Genomic DNA, 19,651 nt, shown 5'->3' with positions numbered 1-19,651 from the left:
TGCCGTGACCCACGCACAGGACCTTGCACTTTTCCTTGTTGAACTTCATGAGTCCCACCTCTCAAGCCTGTCCAGGTCCGTTTGGATGGCATCCCTTCCCTCCAGCCTGTTGACTGCTCTGTATTGCTTGGTGTCGTCAGCAAACTTGCTGAGGGTGCATTCAATCCCTCTGTCCATGTTGCCAACAAGGGTGTTAAAAGATGTCGTCGTTCAGGGAAACACTCCAACCATCCTGGCATTCTTTCTTGGCAGGGACGAGTGGGAACGTGTTTGAGAGCAAAGCAGGTGTAGAATAAACTTTTTCTGTTTCTTTCTTTTTTTTATATAGTTAACTTCCCAGATTAGAGTAATATTCAGTTTAGGGAGTTCTTCATGTGTGAAGTTCTTCATGAAGAGCCAGAGTGCCGCACTCCCATACATGCTGGGTGGTGCGATAGCAGAATTCCCCTGCTTCTTATGCTTGCTTCTCCCAGTTATTGTGTGGCTGCAGTTGGTTTATGTGGGATGTATGCATGAAGGTTGGTGGGAAGAAATGTGTTCTTGGTGCAGTTTGTTATCCATATTTGTTATATGTGTGGCCAGTGAAACTTTTCCTACAGAGTTTACGGCTATAAAATCCTAGAAAATAAGGCTGCAGGGGACCTTGAAGAATCCTTTGTCATCTTGTCCTAACAGGATCCTTGTACCTGTGTTATCTCTGACACTGATGTGTTCTTTAAGATCTCCAGTGATGAAGATTGCTTTTCTAGGCAGACTGCTCTATGCTCTTTGTTTTGTGTTTGTAGCTTTTTTTTGTGTGTGTGTATGTGTATAATGTATTTGTTGTTTTTGCAACAAAATATTGCTAAGTTCAATGAGATGTGTAAGTAAATCAGTCTGCATCCTACTGGCAAGGTGATTTTTTGCTGTCACTGACCCAAGAAGTTGTTTATAACGTTAACTGTACTTTTGGGAGAAATCCTTTGTTACAGCATTTCGTATCAGTGGTGAATGACTGTGAAAGCCTGTGTGAGTGTTTGATATGACAATGCGTAGATGTACTTATGTCTTCCTTCCTTCTTTACACATTTTAAAAACAGTCTTCAAAGACAAACCATAAATTGAAAAACAGCTGCAGGAAAGAGTCAGAGCCTTTTATTATCCCAACTCCACAGTTAATAAAGTACTCCATTATATATAAATAAAGATAGCCAAATGTTAATCTATGTGTTTCACATTTTTGGATTCACAGCAAGACAAGATCTTAGGCCAGATTTATATTTCAGGCATAAACTACTACAGCTTAATTAACAAAATACTTTCTTTTTTGTCTTATTACAAATGCATGTCAGAAGTACAGTAAAAAAAATCATGGCAGTGTGGGTGGAGCTCTAATTGTTTTAAGAAAAAGGAATTCCATTTAAAAAAATGTGGAAAATTTTACTTAAAGCAATAATAAGAGAATACAAACCCACTCATACATAGAGCATAGCTATGTTATGATCTCTGTGGTCTTGATATCTTTCTAAAATCACTTGCATATGTTAGCAGGAGAAATTACTAATGTGGGGAACGCTATGTATACAAGGTATACATATTTTAATGACATTTTTTGCATATCTGTGCCAAGAGAGAGGGTAATTTGATACAAATTTCACAAGGATTTAGGCCAGGTCTAGTGGTTCCTGTCCTTGTTCTGTCCTTTTTGTTGTGTGTGGACACCTGTTTTTATAATAGAGAAAGCATTAGGTCTGAAAATAACATTTTTGGGTTTTGATGAATTCGTTTACGGCAGGATCAGTTCCTGTACACGTAAACATTGTGCCAGGACAGAAGAATGGGCAGTGCAGGCTCCAGGATGAGCAGAAGATGAGGCTGGGCTGTTTGCCCAGTCTGTAGGTATTTCTGTGTTCATGCTGTTTGTGGTGGAGAAGCCAGGCTCAGCAGTCCAGCTTGTCTTCTCTCTCCAGCCTGCTCATTTATATTTTATGTTGCAGTTTACTTTTTTCAGTTATAATGGACCAACTGTGTGTGGAGCCAAGCCTGTAAGGCGGAGCACGTTAATCCACTGGCCATGACTCTTGGTGGGCCTTTTTACCTTAAGAGTCATCACATGGGGCTGTGCCTTTATGTGGCATGGTGATGAAACTTCCAACATTTGGAGGGATGACCTCTGCAGCTTTGCAGTAGTCCTCTTGTTGCTACTTCCAGTAATAGTAATTATGCAGGTTACAAGGGGAAAGAAAACTGTTCTGTAGCCCATGCAACCTGCAGGTTAAAGAAGTCACCTTGGCCACCTCTCAGACCTCTGAACTCTGAATCAACAGGTTGGCTCCCCTTAAAAATAGGTGGTGTTTACTGTTATCAGGGACACTTTTTATATCCCGAAATAGTTAATAATGTTCCACATTGGTATGTGCTTTCAGGTGGATACTTGACTATTTCTCTGGTTTGAATTGCTGAGGTTTTAATTTTGTGAGAGTTCAACCTTTTCTGTGTCAGGGATCCTTGCTTTTTACCTGCCTGGCCTGTGTGGACTCTGGCACTCATTTAGTCCTGCAGTTAGCTAGACCAAGGTGTTATAAAAGACTACTCACTTTTTATAGGGTTATCTTTTGCTAGTAAGTTACCCTGACGTGGCTTGCCAGTGTCAGGGGAGGTGGTGCAGGGGACTGGCGGATGCCTATGGGCAGGAGTGTGAGAGAGGGAGAGCTGGAGTATGGCTGAGTGGACACAGGCTAATTTAAGCTGTTGTGGATCCTCAGCCCTTGTCTGTCATGTTCTTAAATTTGTTAGGAATCTTGGGGGAGGAAGAACAGTCTTGTTTTCTTGGCTAGAAAAAGCAATTGCAGGGGGGCATGTGAAAATAAAAAATAGGAAGTAAAAATAAAATCAAAGCAATGCAGAGCTATTTCAGTGTCCAAATAAAGTTTGGCTCAACTTTAGGGTGAAGGTTCAGTTTTGATTCTATCTGGAGTAGTTTCCTTTCTTTAAATTGTCTAGTGCCCTCATACAGTTACTCATAGATATGCAGAGAGGCTTTTTATTTCTACATTGTTTTTATAGTGTTTGAGAGACTTCTGGATTCCTTACTCTTCCAAATCTACAGACAAGAATCCTGTGGCAGGGGAGGGGAAGGGTTTAAAATTGTTCTTGAACAAAAAGTAATGTGTTTATAAAGCCTTCTGCTAATTCTTGTGCCTTTTAGCACAGGTGCTAAAAGGTTAGTAGCTAGCCTATCACTTCTATTGTATCAGATTATTTTTTTTTTCTAACCTAAAGCCATGTTAATTTCCATTTAAGGAAGAATGTCTGCAGGAGGCAGTGGTATTTACTAACTGCGCCTGTGAAAACATTCCTTTTCACCCTCAGATGCTCACTCAGCCTTCTGTTTTCCAAGTGACATTATTACAGGCTTTAGCTTGTAGCCTGAGAAATTAAAAGCACGTTTCAATAACGTGAACAGCAGAATCCTTAGTCCTGACTCCTTCTCAGATACTTCCTTACTTATGTCCCCCCTGGCTTGGATCAAGAGTGCAAGTGTAGCAGTGGCTGGGGGATTTATTTTGTTGCTGTTGCTGGGTTTTGGTTGTTTTTTTTCTTTTTTTCGTCCCCTGTTTACAACATGAAGTCCCCTACTGGAACATCATCTTATCTTTGGAAGTTTTTTTTGTCACTGAGATTCTTCAAACCGGACTTTTTTTTCTTGATTTAAAGTATCGTTTGGCTGTGATAGGTTATTGCACAGAGATGAATTTAAGCTCTGAATCCCATCTCCAGTGTTGTCAGCTCATGCTAATTCCTCCCCTCGGCCTCTGCACTGTCGGGCCGGACACACGAATGGTGCAGGGCTGCTCCATGGTAACGGTGGGAATGCTCCTACCCACGGGTACCTACAGCATATGTAAAATTGTTTACCTTTCTTTCACTGGGGGATGGTAAAGCTTGAATTACCTTGTGTTTACCACAGTTTGGTCTGCAGAAAACAATGCGTGTGAACAGTTATGGAGAAGGCGATGCACATTAATTTGTGTTTCAGTCTTAACCTTAACCTCAGGCTCGCTTTACGCTCCGTAGAAAAAGAGGGGGAGGGGGATCGTGGCCCTTTTATCCTGTGCCTCAGCAAGGGAGATGCTCGCTCTCCAGTGCCTCGGGTCCAGAGCACAGAGCAGATCCGTGCCAGCACGTATAAGTCTCCTGAGCATGCTCAATGGGTAAATTTCCTAGTACTTCAGAAAAGAGGACTTTACCCTCTATTCCTATTTTGCAGTTGAGAAACACAAGTTATGGTTGATGTTTTGAATGAGGAAAACAAATGCCTTATAAGCTGAAATCTTAATTATTTGCTTGAGCTGAGTGGCCTGAAAAGGCAGATCTGTTGACATGCAAAGAACTTCATGGTTGCTGAAGATCTGGCCAAGACTTATGCTATATTGTATGCAAGTAACTGCTCCCTCACCCCCCAAACTGTATCAGTCACTCAGCAATTAAAAGAACACTAATGGAAAATTGACTTTTTTGCACAAAATTTTTCTGCACTTGGAATATAGGCTTTTATTTATCCAGCATTTTCCGTGCTTTATTTATTCCTCCTTTGTTCTGGTTTGATTTGCTGTAGAAATACCATAGCTTTCTTACGCAATGCATTACAGTAGTGCAAGGTTCCAGTGCGTGCAGTTGTTTGAACCACCTGTATGACGTGACTCATTCCTCCCATTATGATCATATACTATGTTTCCTCACACCCAGATTGAATTGTTTTTGTGTCTATGCATGTTCTTCTCTGTTCTGAGGTCACCATATGCAAATGATACTGCTGTACTAAGGTACTCGAACCTGCTGGCAGTGCTTTGTAGGCTCAAAGCGTGCACATGAAATGTTCTTGAGTGGCAGAGTCTTGTCTATCTGCATGCTCCCATCCTGAAATCCTAGTTTTCCTTATCTTCTGGGAGAGGAGTAGCTCTGTCTTAGGTCTGGTAGTCAAAGTGTAAAGATTTTGGGTGTGTGCTGCAGGGGAAATTAGGCAGATCACTCTGACAGTGACAGAAACAGAAAGGCCACAGAAAAATATAATGTGTAGTTTTGCTTCTCAGGCCAATTGAAACAGATGTGTTCTTTGCTAGCTTGCTTGCTTATTTTTGCTGTTGTAATCTCAGTTTACTTGCATAGCTCTCTCTCATCAGGCATCAGCTGCATGTTCTTTCTATGATCCTTTCCCACAGCTCTTTCTGTCTCCCACGCTTTCTCCTCCTCACTCGTAAGTCAATCCTATAGTTCCCTCGGTTCCTCACGGAGCCTTTGAATGGGAAGAGTCAGACACCTGCTGAGCTGGTTCAGGGCTGTATACAGTGCTGACTGCTCAGGTGGAAGGGTAACTGCCTGCTTTGTCTAGCCCTTGAATTGTTGTGGCAACTAATCTGCATCTTTCATTTTTAGCAAACTTGAATTAAAAAAAAAAAACACACACCACACTTGTGCAACTTTCCTATCTTAAAGATAGAAATCTATTATCAAATATTATTTATTGCTGCCTGGAACACACCACCATCACTAGTGACTTCAAAAAGTATGGGGACGAAAGAGCTGTGATTTCTGAGCACAATTTCCATAAGAAGCAGGGGTACAAATGCTGGTGACAAAAGGCTTTTGTGCTGTTAGGACATGGGATTGAACTATGAGAACCTGGACTGGATTTCCATCAGGAGCCTTGGACGTTGATGCGAGCATTTATTAGAAAAACAGTGTTGGCAGAGCCTCTGAGGAAGAGTTCTTCCTTACAAATGCAGAGCTAGAAGGGTGATCTCAGAAGTCTAGGCTGGGAAACAGCTTCACAGCATTGTTGCTAGCATTAACTTGTAGGTATAAGGTGTTCTCCCAAGAGATAGTTACAATATTGACGGCAGTAGCAACTTTAAACTTTTTTGATCTTCTTCGGGCATTGCCATCCTAGCAGACTTCAGCACTACAGATGTGCTTTGTCTGCGTGGCTTCGATCACCACTGTCTTTCTATTCCTGACATCAGTGCTGAGGTCTTCAAAAGTGCTTATTGAAAGTCAAATTCAACAGTTGTTATCCAGATACATGCTTATCCTGTTTAATGTGCTTTTTCGTTACTTCCTTTCCCTTTCTGCCCCACGACAGAGTGTAGAGTTCTCGCACCTCTTTAGGTAGTACAGCTATTTATATTAGGACTCAAAAAGAAACAGTGGGGAGAGCATAAAACCTGGTTGATGTTTTTATCAGTTTTTCTACGAATTCAGAAGATGCCGCTCCCAAATGGCAAATACAGTACAACTCTCAAAAAAGCATTGTGCTGAAGAGTTTCTTTTTCTATGGAATTGGTTCTATTGTTGTGGCTTGTCTGTGCTCACTTGGTTGTCAGCAGCTTCTTTGGCTTTGTTTAGTTTGACCAATCCCACACCCACTGTGAGTAAATACTGAATGACATTCAGTTGGGTAGAAAAAAGAAAAATGACAATTAGCCTGTTAAACAAGAGAGCAGAAACCTATGAAGGCTCTGTACTTAATTAAAAAAACCTCACATTTTAAATGCAACTTGATATTCAGACAATATAAAATGCTACAAAGTTCATGCTTCAGAGGGTAGCATAGTTAGAAATACAGTAGACTGATTAACCTGTTTGGTCTCCTTTCAGAACATTCCTCAAATACCGATCTCGTCTTTATTTCTTTTTGGAAGTGCCATATAGATGTGCCAAGGAAGAAAACAGGAGTTGGATGCTGTGTATATTACATGGTCAGATTTAAAGGAAAACTTCTGTTTTGAAAATAGTGTGTGAATCTTCTCCAGGATTTTTCTCTCTTGCTGATCTTCTGGCTTTAAACAGAAGGGTACTCAATCTCTATGGTCTTTATCTACATGACAATACATCTTTCTTTCTTTTGGAGCATTGTTTCTGTTTGCTTAGTTTTGGCAGAAGTACATAGCATTGCAAGTCAGAATGATGGTGGTTACAGGCATTTTAACTCCATTATCTAACTGTTCTTTGAGTGGCTTTTGTTCAGTCATTGTTCCCGGTGGGTAAACTGCTCCCATTTCAAACAGTTTACACTATCTCTAAGACTGGTATCTTCAGGAATCCTATCTAACACAGGAGCAAGTTTTATAGGAAAAATAGCATGGTCTGTAAAGTATAGCTTGTTTTCTATACATCCAGGATGAGTTCTCTTTTCAGTTCTTGTAACCTGCTATTTTTTTTTCCTAAGGTGTATGGCATGATGCAAACTGAGAAATATTTCTTCTGTGAACTGTACAAATATCCTCAAAAACTATCTTATTTTTCCTCCTGGCTGAAAAAGGCAAACTTTGTTTTGCCAAGTTTCTTCTGCTCAGCCACTGGTTCATGATCTTCGTGTTAGGCAGGATGCATCAATTCAGAATGTTAATTAGTAGGCTAAGGAGATGGGTTTGGTGACTGACTTTGCTTTGGAGCAAAATTATTATTCCCACCCCCACCCCCCCCCTTTCTCCCTTGTTTGTGTGTTTTTTGGGAACACGCCTATAACTTTTAGATTTGTATGTTCAATGCTATTAGTGATTTCTGTGCACAGAATGTAGTCTTCATTAACTGTTTACCAGATGTAAACCATCAGCAGAAGGGGGAAGAGATGTGTTGTCATGAGAAAAATTTGATTAGAACATAGAGGTAAGAAGAGCAGTGTGCAAAATTTCAAAAAGGAGGGGGATGTTTAATTTCACTCTTCTAGTACATAGAGTACTATATCTGAAGTCTGGGCCCTGCAGTATGTATATCTCCGTATATCTGAAGTCAGGTGCACAGGAACTGCCTGTAGATCATTCTAAGAGGAAGAGGATTTGGCTGCTTTTCTCTTAGCCCCTTTGTGTTGGTTTTTGTTTCCTTTTTCAGAGCAGGGCATTGTTACATCTTTTGGATGAGTCATTATTATATTCATATAATAATTTCCTCATGGAACAGGCGTCAGCAGTTTGACTTCTTTGCATAAGGATCTTCAGTCAATTCTGCTGTTTGGTACTTCCATTCTTAGATGGCAATCAATCAGAAAAGAGTCTAATATGCTAACTTTTGAGTGTAGTATTAAATAGTTTGGTGTTTAATTCTGATAGCTTGCCAATCCATATTTTTTATTAAGTTTTTTCTTTTCTGGAAGGATTTTAGTAAAGCTAGTTAGCTTGTCTTTTGCAGTTTCTCTTGTATCCCTGGCATTTTACTCTGTGACTTTAATATTAATATCACGTACCAAGTAGTTAAATTGAGCGTTTCCAACAATCATTCTTGACAAACCTTGTGATAAAGGATTTTTTGGCGATTAGTTTAAGTTAAACATTTGACTTTTGAACTCATTCTTGTGGTATGTTTGAAGACAGTGGTGGCCAAACAGTGTGTTTTGCTGAATAACAAACTGCAAACATAGCTGCTTTTTGTTATTATAATAGAGAGATAATTGGCATTCTAGTGTTGATGTAGTTGATGTTTTACTTAAAGCTTTAAAAGAATTCAAAATACTTTGTTATTTTTCTCTAATACAGACAAATAGGTTGTTTTTTTTTTTTTCCCCAGAAACATTTCTGAGTGGGTTTTAAGACTGCAAACTGTATTTGCTCAGAAATATAATTGAGTATACGAAGTAGGCATTTGTAAATTCTGAGAATGGGTGAGAAAAGGATGGAGTTCAAAGAAAATGTAAGTGTGACTTATGATCACGAATGCTGTGAGTTCTGTAAAGCAAGATGCGTGTCTGATTGATCACTAAGTGATGCTCCTCTTTTTGGTTTGCTTTGTTGGCAGCGTGGTCAAGGATGAGCACATCCTATGGCTGCAGTCAGCTGTGCTGCGGCCCACCTGCTGGTCACTGACCCATTGCTGCATTCAGGTCTCTTTTGATCTTGGATACCAAAGATTCCTGCCTTTATTCTTTCTCTGGGTTAAAAATCCATGCTTGTGATCATACTAATTGTTGACATTGGACCGCTCCATTTGGATACATAGGCTTTTAGAAGTGCTCAAAGATCATTCAGATAAGGTGTTGGAGTTCAGTATCTTTTTTTGGACTCTCTTCATGTGAGAATTCAGGTCAAGTGTTCTTAAAAAAATAAAATCTTTTACTGGGTAATATGTACCCATAAAAGTGTTTGTAGGTTTTAGATAGTTCCTGTGAATAACATTAGGTCTTTTCACCTCTATAAGGGTGTTTTTCAACTTGTAAGGAAAAGCACTTAAACAAGCTAAACCTGATGAAAGGCTTGCGTAGTGAAAAAGATGTAATTTTTCCAATTATATTGTTGTTCTAATAAAAGATTATATTACTGTAAACCTGCTTTAATTAACTATTTTGTATACTGTTTGGACGTTGTAATAAAAATGTGTTTTAAAAATATTATTAAAAGTAGTATTTCTGAAGGTGAAAGGGCTGTCATTGAGGTTTGGGATTTTTGCTTGGTTTTGCTGTGTATTTTGAGTGGTGGTGACAGAAAGGTTTCATGCTGTGAAAAGAGTTAGGAGGATGGTATTTAACAGGTATCAGAGCTGTGCATGATAAAGAGAGGAAGCATTTAGTTCTCAGTGCTTTGGTGAGAAGCGTGATTATAAAGAAATTACATGTAAAATAGTTGTCTTTTTTTTTTTCAGTTAACTTTTCCAGGATTTTCTGAATAGTCAGCTGAGAGAAAAATAATGTTGATTCCTAAAACGTATTTTGTCATAGTTAATTGCCTAGTTACATTTTTTGCAGTGTTCTTATATCTTGTCTTGTATTTCTACTGCGGAAGTTTTTAGGAAATGTTTACATTTAATAGAAACCTTTGCACTTTTTCAACATCTTGATATGAAGTTGCGATAGGTCGCTTTGAACTTTTACTAAACATGGTAAATACTCTTGCAGTAAAATTGATTTTTTTAAATTTTTTTTTTTAATCGTTTGGAGTCATTTTGGGGCAATGGGAAGAAGCCTTGATTTGTTTCCTCTCCTAGATTGTTAGCATAGTTAAGAAGCTGAAAAAAAGTCAAGATAACTGATGGTGCTTGTGTTGTAGATGTTCTGTTTATTGCCCAGTGTGAAGTTGAACACAGGGTTTACTGAGAGTATGTATCTGCTTGCACATCTTGCTGTACTGGTTAAATATGTTACTATCTCAAGTGCTCATCATTTTCAAAAAGCTGATGTAGCGCAACCATCCATGGAGTTCTGTGAAATAAATAGTTTGAATGGGCTTGCATCTTGTTCAGGCAAAATCAACTGGGCTAATTAAAACTGCTGAAACTAACCTGTCTGACCTTTCATGAAATGAATTGGGAAGCTCTTAGGTATGTGCTCGGCCAGCAGAACTGCAAGGCAAAAGCAAATTGGTGCAGGAAGGGGGATGGGGATGGTGACATTTTGACTCGGCACCATTTCTTGTGGCGGGAGCAGCTTGTGCGCACTCAGAAACTGATCTTTTGCATGTAGGAATAACACTTTTTTTCATGGAAAAGACAGTCCCTCCCCAGTTTGTGTTTGTTCTTAGCAATGCATAAATGTTATAGGAAGCAACCCAGTGAATCATTAGAAATGTTCCTTGTACAATGTCTCCTTAAACTTGCAGGCTGGTGGTGCGCTGGAATGCGGGCATATCTTTGTGGCTGTTTCCTTCATCAGTCTGATTCTTTTGAAAGCATCTTACTCTGCTTGTATTTTCCATACTAGAGGTTTACAGAAAAATGTTTATACTACAGCTTCAAACATTTACTGAAATGCTAGAAAACCTAAAGAATTTCTGTGGATTCCGTATATTAAGATCAGATGTGGGAATGTCACATTGAATATCTGCTGTACAAAACTCAGATGATTTTAGTGGAAAATAAGAATCTGAAATGGTATGCGCCTAGCAGCAAAATAAAAAAAAGCAGGGGGAAGGGAATGGACAGGGGGAATTATATAATGGGCCAGAATTACACCTCGGTGGTTACAAGCCCATTTCTCTGCTGTACTGACAGAGGAAGTAATTACTGCATTTATGTCTTTTTCAATGACATGAAACTAGTTTCTAAAGCAAAGTGGAGTATTTGAGAGGAGCCTGCAATGCGAGCAATGCAGTAATGCATCTGATTGAAACATCCTGTGGGCTGAGGCAGTTTCAGCTGCAGAGGAGTTTGAACAAAAAAGTTTTTTAAAGTGTGTAAACAACACTTTGTACATTTTTAATTTTTCAATAATAATTAATCTGTCAACTGAAACTTGGCTTTCATTGATTTTTATTACTGTAAAAGTTTCATTAGAATATAAATAGCATTAAGTTTAGCAATCTAACTGAAGCTGATGGAGAAGTGCATAAGCAAAGCAGAACATTGAATGTAAAGTATTTTGCATAGGAAAGCTTATTTCGTCGTGAGTCAAAATAAATGGATTTCCCGATTAAGGCTAATGGTTTTTGAAACTAAACGTAATTACTTTAGTAAAAAGCAATAAAATGTTAAAATTCTGTAGTTATTATCATGTTGACTTGTGCTCAGCAGGCATTTCATGGGCATCATTTAAATTAGTGTGCGGGTATATGCATGTCTGTATATTTGGAAGGGGAATGCAACCTTTGTATTTGGGAAACCACAGAAGGTCCTTGACAGTGACTAGTAATCTGCTTTAGGGCTGGAAGACATTGGTGCCCCTAGCCAAATGTGCCACATCAGCTGCAAATGATGAGGAGCAACCTGTCCATGATTCTTCTACCTCATCTGTAACAAGTAATAAAAACCTGCTTCTTCTGTGGTTCTCACCACTCAAACGTGTCTTGGCCCCAGCTGGCTCAGAGTGTGCTCCAATGTAGGGAACTGGAGTGCGAGCAAGCCCCAGTAGCTTTCAAAGCAGGTTGGATGCTCCAAATGAGGTTTACATAAACAGTTCTTAACTACTTTATGCTTGGGAAGAAAGCCTTTAACTTTGGAAATATGAATTATGGGGGTGGTGGGGTTAATACCTTTTGATGGTATTGATTAGCAGTCTTGTTATCTTGGACCTTCCTGAGAAGAAGGGAAGGGGTGGGAATGGACATCGCTAGCAAATCCTAACTGAAAATGCTTAGTTTAAAATTTTGTGGCTGGAAATTTCGTATCAGATGATGACATGATGTTCCTGTCCAAAACTGGTACAAGAATAGTTAGTAGCAGGTGATCTTGTATTGAAAGAGAGAACATTCTTCCTTGCAGATGTAACTGCATTCAGAGAACAATATTTCTGTGGAATGCCGACGGTCTCTGGAAAGCTTATGGGAAGCATGTATCTGAAGGAGGAGAGAATTTGTGAAGAAGGGAGCACTTACCTACTTAGTTGCTACAAAGACTTTTTTTTTTTTTTTTTTAACATACAGTATTGTAATTTGAGCTTTATGCTTCTCCTTAAAGAATGTTGTTCCTTGAAAATGCAAAGCTTTTTTGAGGTGTGTAGAGATTACTGGTCTCTTCTGTCTCCAGTTAGTTTTCTCCTACACTAATTAGAGGCTGCTCTTCCAAACTCTTTTCAAACTATCTTTCCTTTGAGTTTTTCTGGGGTCCTCATTCTCTTATGGAACAACTTGGAGGCTGGAAGAACAATCCGAATGTTTTTGTGTTTTTCCAACATAGTATCATTCTTCATCTGCATGACATTAGTCTTAATTTGAGACCTTCGGTGAGCCTTGTAGTTCTTTCTGAACAAGGCTGGTTTTGTAAGACCTGAAGATCACTCCATTTCATGTTGCAGTAGTGGCTCGTTATTTCTTGTTTTGTCACTTCAGAATGTATTATTAGGATAATGAGATAAATTAGGCTACAGACTTTTAAGTTTATGTTACCAAACTTTTTAAACTTTACAGTTTATAAAAGATGGAAGACGTTGATTTAAAGATCATCTCCTAGAATGTGCTGTGACAGTGTTTTTTAAACGCTCTGTTAAAAATGGACGTAGGAAAACCAAATTAAGTATTTTTTATTTATAATTATTTTATTTGAAAAGACCACTTACTGAATGTGTTTTTAAATGTATAATGATTCAGCTGTAATAATCGTTCGTGTGTGCTTTTTCTTAGTGATAGAAGTAGAGAGGTTCTCATCTTTACATTACAACGTTGGTTAGAAGTAGACTGGTGAAATTGCATTAGGATTCTGCTATGAGAGAATTTAAATGACCTTTATTCAGGTTCACTTATGTTCACTTTATCATGTTCACTTTTCAAAACATGTACCTTTCTAGTTTGTCAGTTTTCTAGCAGTTCTGTCACTAGTGTTTGCTTTGGAGCAGCTGAAGTTAATTTTTTGTATGTTACTCCTATTTTCAGTTAGTAAATAACACTGGTTTTCTTTTTAAAAACCACTAAATTCCAGAATTCTCATTATGTGCTTTTGACTAGTTTTGTGTCCTTTGGATAAGATGATGTCAGAGATTGACAGTATCTAACCCTCAGAATAGTGTTTTTCTTTTTTGTGCATTAGCAAATTCTTTTGAAATAATTTGACATTCATCTTTGTTCTCTTGTAGCCTTGTTCTCTGTTTGTCAAGCTACCACTCGTTCATCTAGAAGCTTTTTCTGGTACCTTAGAATGGTTAGTTCCCTGTGGTTTTGGAACGAGGTCACACACCTCTTGCTTTACTGCAGGGTGCTGGCAAACAGCTTGTGATGTTGTGGTCAGTTTTTTTTGAGCTTTGTGTCTGCTTCAGTTTGGTCTTCTAAACACGAAATTGTGCTGCTGCTTTTTGTAAATTTGTGTATATTAAACTAATAGACTGATGTAGACATAGCTGACTTAGTTCAAAGCTGGTTGAGTCCTCACACTTCTACCCTGGCTGCAGCGTGGCTCTGAGCTAGAACAGAAGCAGTGTTACTGATTTATTTATCTTTTGTGTCTCTCGCTTGTCAGCAGTCAGTGCTTTAGAAACTTAATCCTCTTGAACCAAGTATTTCAGCAAGTCTAGTATGAAACATTTGTGATGAAGAGCCAAAATGTTATATATGTATTGTATAGTAATTAATGACCGCCCAACTAATTTAATAATGACTAATTTTCAATGGTAAATTTTCAAAGACAAAGCCAAAAACTAGGAGAGCAAAATTAAGATGGGCGATTCAGACTAACATTTCAATCTCAGCAGATGCCACTGTGTCAAAAAAGATCATCTGTTGACTGAAGGGTACAATTAACTCCTTTTTTTTTTTTTTTTTTTTTTTTTTTCCTTTTCTGTACTTCCTCAAAATCTCTTACATAGAGGTACTATTATTGCATATGACAAACAGGATTGTAGAATCATTCAAATGGAAGGGAATAGTCCAAGGTCTCGCTCACAGCAGGATTAGCATTGAATTTGGACAACATTGCCTAAAACTGTGTGAAGTTGGATCTTGGTTTGTTTATTTCTTATTTTTGTGATTAAGAAAAAGCAGTTAGTTGTCAAACTTTATTCTTGTATTGGAGATATCAATATTCATGGAAAGAAAAGCATTTAAACAATTAAGCTTTTCTGAAATATGAAATTAATCTTTGAAAATATTCACCGATGCATGAATTTTGTGAAATATGGGAAGCATATGAAGCAACATACAAAGACTGTTTTATAACTGAATATTTTTGGGTTTAGAGCCTCGATGAATACGAAGACGATGAAGCAGGGCAGAAGGAGCGAAAGAAGGAGGATGCTATTACCCAACAGAATACGATACAAAATGAGAGTTCCAGTGCAGATACCTCTGGCTCATACTTATTTCAGGTGAGATCTTAACACTTGCTCATTTTGCTGTTAGTAACTCATACTGCCTTCTTTGGACTCCGACTTAACAGTAGATTGTAACCTATGTGGAAACGAACATGAAGTTCAGGAGTTGTCACATTACTAAAAACAGAGTATGAGGTTCCATTCCTCAAACTCAGCACACTGAGACCTGGTTCTGACAACAGAATCCTCCATTTCTGTAGGGGTTTTGGAGGTAACAGCATTGACGTTTACCATAAAACTCATTATTTAATGAGAGGAAGAGAAACCTGGAGATTCAAGTGAAAAGTACTCATAGCTTTAGCATATTCAGTTAACTGGAGGTAAACTTTTCAAAGCAGGACCCAATTTCCTAATTTAATTTATTGTTAATTAACAAACTTGTAATTAGTAATTCTGGGATTGAAGCAAGCACATGCACTCTTAGGGAAGACACTGCCTCTGTGAAACCTCTTCTCCCGGTTTTTTGTTTTTTTTTTTTTTTTTTTTTTTTGTTCTCCAATCACCTTGCTACAAGTTACACTCAGTCCTGCAGCACATCCCCCCCCCCCCCCCCCCCCCCCGATAAACATTGCCAGTTATGCCCAAGACACCCCTCCTGCATACTATACTACCTGCGGAAAATGTTCTGTCTCTTTTCTTCTGTGCCCTTGGTCTCTGTAGCCAGTCTTGTTTCTCCTCCTCTTCTGTTACCCGAGGGCATGTGCAAACCCAGCACTGAGTCCATCTAGCTCTGCCTGTTGACTCTAACAGAGGCAATAGCACATGCATAGGGAGAAACATACACCAACAGAGCAAGCACATGGTGCTAGTTTTCAAACCACCCATAGTGGGTCTGGATGCACTTTGTTTCTAAAATTTTGTCCAGTCTTTCATATGCTTATGGATGCGTTTAACATTCAGAAGAGCCTAGGGCAAAGAGGTCTACAGTTTGATTACCTGGAATGTGAAGAACAGTCTCCTTTTGTTTAAGTTGAACCTGTCACTTGCCATCTGTTTCCATGTGATTTCAACCAAGGTGTCCCAGTGGAAGACATGGGGAACAACTGCTTCCTCTTTATGTGACTGAGTGCTGCAGAGAGAGCACGGCCCCTCTCAGCTGCCTCTTCTCTAGGCTGAAGAATTTTATTTTGTTTAGTTGTTCCTTGTACCGGAGGTATTCAGTAACATTCTGTACTTTTTCTGGTTTAACTATATTTTATTTGAGATCAGGAAACAAAACTGAAGGCTTCAGTTCAGCGTGCAGTTGTAGAGTACTTTAATGGTGGTTTTTGTTTTGTTCTCTCTTTCCTGACAGTTCCTGATATCTGCCTGTTTATCTGCTGAGCACTGAGTTTACTATTTTTGTTGTGTGTGTCTACTCTAACTTAACATTTGGAGTTATCTGTGAGTGATAATAACAAGCTCAGAGACTGATGCATATGTAAATTTACAAGTATGTTCACCTTTTTGTCTCGCTTTGTGCTTATGTACACTAAATTTCATCTCCTGTTTCATCTCCCAGCCACTCCCAATAGAGAAATCCTGCATATTTTCACAGTTGACTCTCGTCTTTTCTGTTCTGAATAGCATCTGTGGACATCTCCTTCCCAAATATATTGAAAAGCACAGGTCCCAGAACAGGTTCCCATGGAACTCTTTTGGGTACTCCATCCACTGCAAAAGCTGACCATCAGGGCCCAGTGTTATTTCCCGTGTTTTCACCAGTGATTTATTCGTGGAAAGGCATAAGCTCTTAATGCCAGTGTGGCTTAATTTCTCTAAGAGGCTTTGGGGAATGCCTTTTTGAAACTCAGTAGGCTGCCAATCAACTTTCTCTTCTGGACATTTTTTCACTTAAAAAGCTACATTGTATTTGTGAAGTGTCACTGTGTTACAAATGCCCTGGTGACTCTTCCACAATATATCATATTTACTCACTTATTCCCTAGTTATTCTAGACTTACTATCACCACCTTATTCAGTATAAATATCAAGCTTACTGATCTATAGTTCTCTCATCTACTATAGAATCTTCTTAAAGGATACTGATTATGCTAACCACCAGTACTAGGGCGGTTTAAAGTGAGAGATTATATACGATCTTGAGTAGTTTAGCTGTTATATTTTTCAGTAACATCAATAGTTCCTTCAGAGCTCAGGGAATAAATACCTTGTGATTCTGGAAATTAGCTTTTTTTTTTCATTTGTTAGTTTTTAAGTTATGCCAGCACTTCAGTTTGAAACAGGCTCTTTGAGTCTTCCATGAAGTGCTCTGATATGAGGCCCTTACCATGCTTTTCCATGATGAACACCAACAAAAATACTTCTGCAGAGAAACTGTCTCCTCTGAGCATGCCTCTTATAACTTGATCTATTGTCTTTGCAGATTCTTTGGCATTCTGAAATGCTTTTATGCTTCTTCCAAGATGTTTGTTACAGTCTTTATTATTGTGTTCTCTCTGTTTTCACTTCTTCAACAAATATTCTGAAAGTTGTCACTTTTAGTTTCCCCTAGTGGTATTATTACATAGTGCTTTGGCTATAATCCCGTGCCCCATTTTTTTTCATCCGTATTTTCTATTCTGCTTGACCAACAATCTCAGTTTCTATTTACAAGGCTGTCTGTATTAATTGTATCCTACACAGTTCCAAGTTTGTCACCTCTGTATTCAAACAGGCACTACTTCTTTGTTGACAGAACACAGCAGGGGTGTCCTGTCACTGACAATACAGAAGAGAGTCTCAGGCCTCGGAGCTGGCAAAGACCCAGGATGGCACATGTACAGAACAGATTGAACCTTAGAAAGTTGTAGCTGCTAAGACTTAATCAGTTTATTACTGACTCTGTCAACTTGCTTTATATTAGACGGCTTCCAACTTGCCCAATTTGAACAGAATTTGAAAGCAGTGTTATTTCAGCTTTGATTACTTAGTTTCCTTTTGATAACTGTGCAACAGTTAGGCCTAATTCTGTTCTTAAAAGTAGAATTTATGTTTTAGATCTAAGCATTCAGTCAGTTCTAGTTGCTATTGACCAATAGCTATTCTAGTTCTACCTACTAAGCAGAATATACTTCTGCAGTTATAGATGTGTTCACTGATTTGTCCATTCTATTAATCATTTTATGAAATTTGTAAATACATAATTACTGTGATAATTATATGGGAAACAAAGACAGTCAATGTTGATTTAATGTATGATGCATAAATATGTTGCTGGTCTTTCAGTTCTATTATGACATTGTCAGAAGTTGCTGTTACCCTTCTCATGGGCAAAATGCATGGTTTTTGAAAATTTTGGCTGAAGTCCTTGATCCAAAGCACATAGATACATGATTTGTTTAAGAATAGATCTAAAAACATACCAGAGCTGAGAGTATTTTTCCTGAAGCAGAACTACTTGGCTGAAATCAGCTTCTTAATTATTTTATATTGAAAATATGGAAGATGATAGGTTTGGCAACATTATAAATATTGAAAAAAAATTACCATCAGAACCATTACTTAACTTTAGCAGAAGATAGTGTGGAAGACTGCACCTCACCAGGAGAATCAACTAAACCACTCCCAAACACAAAACAAGTATTACATCTGGCTCAGACTTCCTTGCTTGATTTTTTTCTCCTACTTTTTTGGGTCACTGTGCTGTGGACTACTCACTGATGCATACAGGGATGCAGACTAAGAGTAATAAGTTATATGTAGTGAAGCTTAGAACTCTTACAAATAAGCTAAACATTTGTAATGCTAAGGACAAGCATAGTTAAAGTTACTACTTTGAAGTTCTAAAGTTACTATTTTAGGAATTAGTGAAGTCTCGTGATTATATAAACGTAGCTCTTGCTTAGTAGCAGTTGTAAAATTCAAACTAGTGCAAAACTGATAGCAATGTCTTTCTTGCAGTTGGACAGAAATGATATTATGTTCAGGGTAACGAGCATCTTTTTTCATAACTGAAGATGTACTTGGTATAAAGATATTATGGATCAAAAAAACAACAAGGTTTGGCTGGAAAAATTATTAGCTTACTGATTATTTTGTAAGGTCTCTTAGAAGACCAGCTGAATTCTAGAAGGTGGAAAAATGCTACTATTATGACAATATTCAAAACCAATAAGTATACAGAAGGCCTTGTGCACCAACAAGAAATTCAAGAAATTTTAAGATGTTGAATTCCCAAATTATTTTATACAAGATAGAAATTCGTAAGATACATTTGAGACAGTTAAGCATCTGCACTTTGTGCATTTGTAGCATTGAACCTTGTCATTATATGTTGTATCACATTCTTGAAATAAATTCAAATTATGTGCAGTAGTAGACAGGCTAAAGCTTGACCTTAGTACTGAATTCCTGTGCAGCTACTAATCCAAGACACCAGGAGAAGTTGCTCTAATTTTGAACTCATGACACTGACTTGCATACACAGTAGTATTACCATGTCTTGGATTGCTCTCACTCCTCTCTGTAGCAGCAATGCAGATTGTTCTCTGCAAGAGTTGAGGTTGTGGCAGATGCTTGGATAATCGTTCTGTTCAGTGCAGAAATTACCTACTACCTTTCAAAGAATCCTTATTGTTGATTGGAGGTGAGGATAGGATGAAATGTCTACATAATCAGCAGTCACCTAATGGTATAATTATAACATCATGCCACAGCAGATTGGGTTCATCACAGTAAACTTCAGTAATGAATAGGTTAGATGGCTGGTGAAGTAATGTAAACTTGATTTATTAGCATGACCATTTAGTTATTTAGTTGTAAGTCATCCAAGAGCCTATGAAAATTGAAGGAAAACCACATCTAATCTTTTTTTAACCTTTTGTTCTAAAAAAGCTTAACGTTTCACCAGAACATTACAGGCAATTTCTAAAAGGACCACAGTCCAAAGATATTCCCACAGAAATGCCCTGGTGCAGTTCTGGTTGCTTAAATACCATCCTTTACTTCAGATGTGACCCAACATGTTGAAATTTT

At 38.2% G+C, this 19,651-nt stretch overlaps 1 protein-coding gene across 1 annotated transcript in view; it reads left to right on the top strand.

The window, feature by feature from the left end:
• The window catches only part of PAWR (pro-apoptotic WT1 regulator), a gene marked incomplete at its 3' end in the record, with an annotated part of 79,049 nt that overhangs the window by 27,455 nt on the left and 31,943 nt on the right, over positions 1-19,651 (top strand). The window contains exon 2 of the mRNA XM_082499262.1: positions 14,561-14,689. Within this exon, the coding sequence (XP_082355388.1) occupies positions 14,561-14,689 (129 nt within the window). The remainder of the gene's footprint in view (positions 1-14,560; positions 14,690-19,651) is intronic.

The sequence above is a fragment of the Vanellus vanellus genome, assembly GCF_965231255.1.
Source record: "Vanellus vanellus genome assembly, chromosome: 1".
Taxonomy (NCBI): domain Eukaryota; kingdom Metazoa; phylum Chordata; class Aves; order Charadriiformes; family Charadriidae; genus Vanellus; species Vanellus vanellus.
This window is presented reverse-complemented; position numbering and strand designations above follow the sequence as displayed.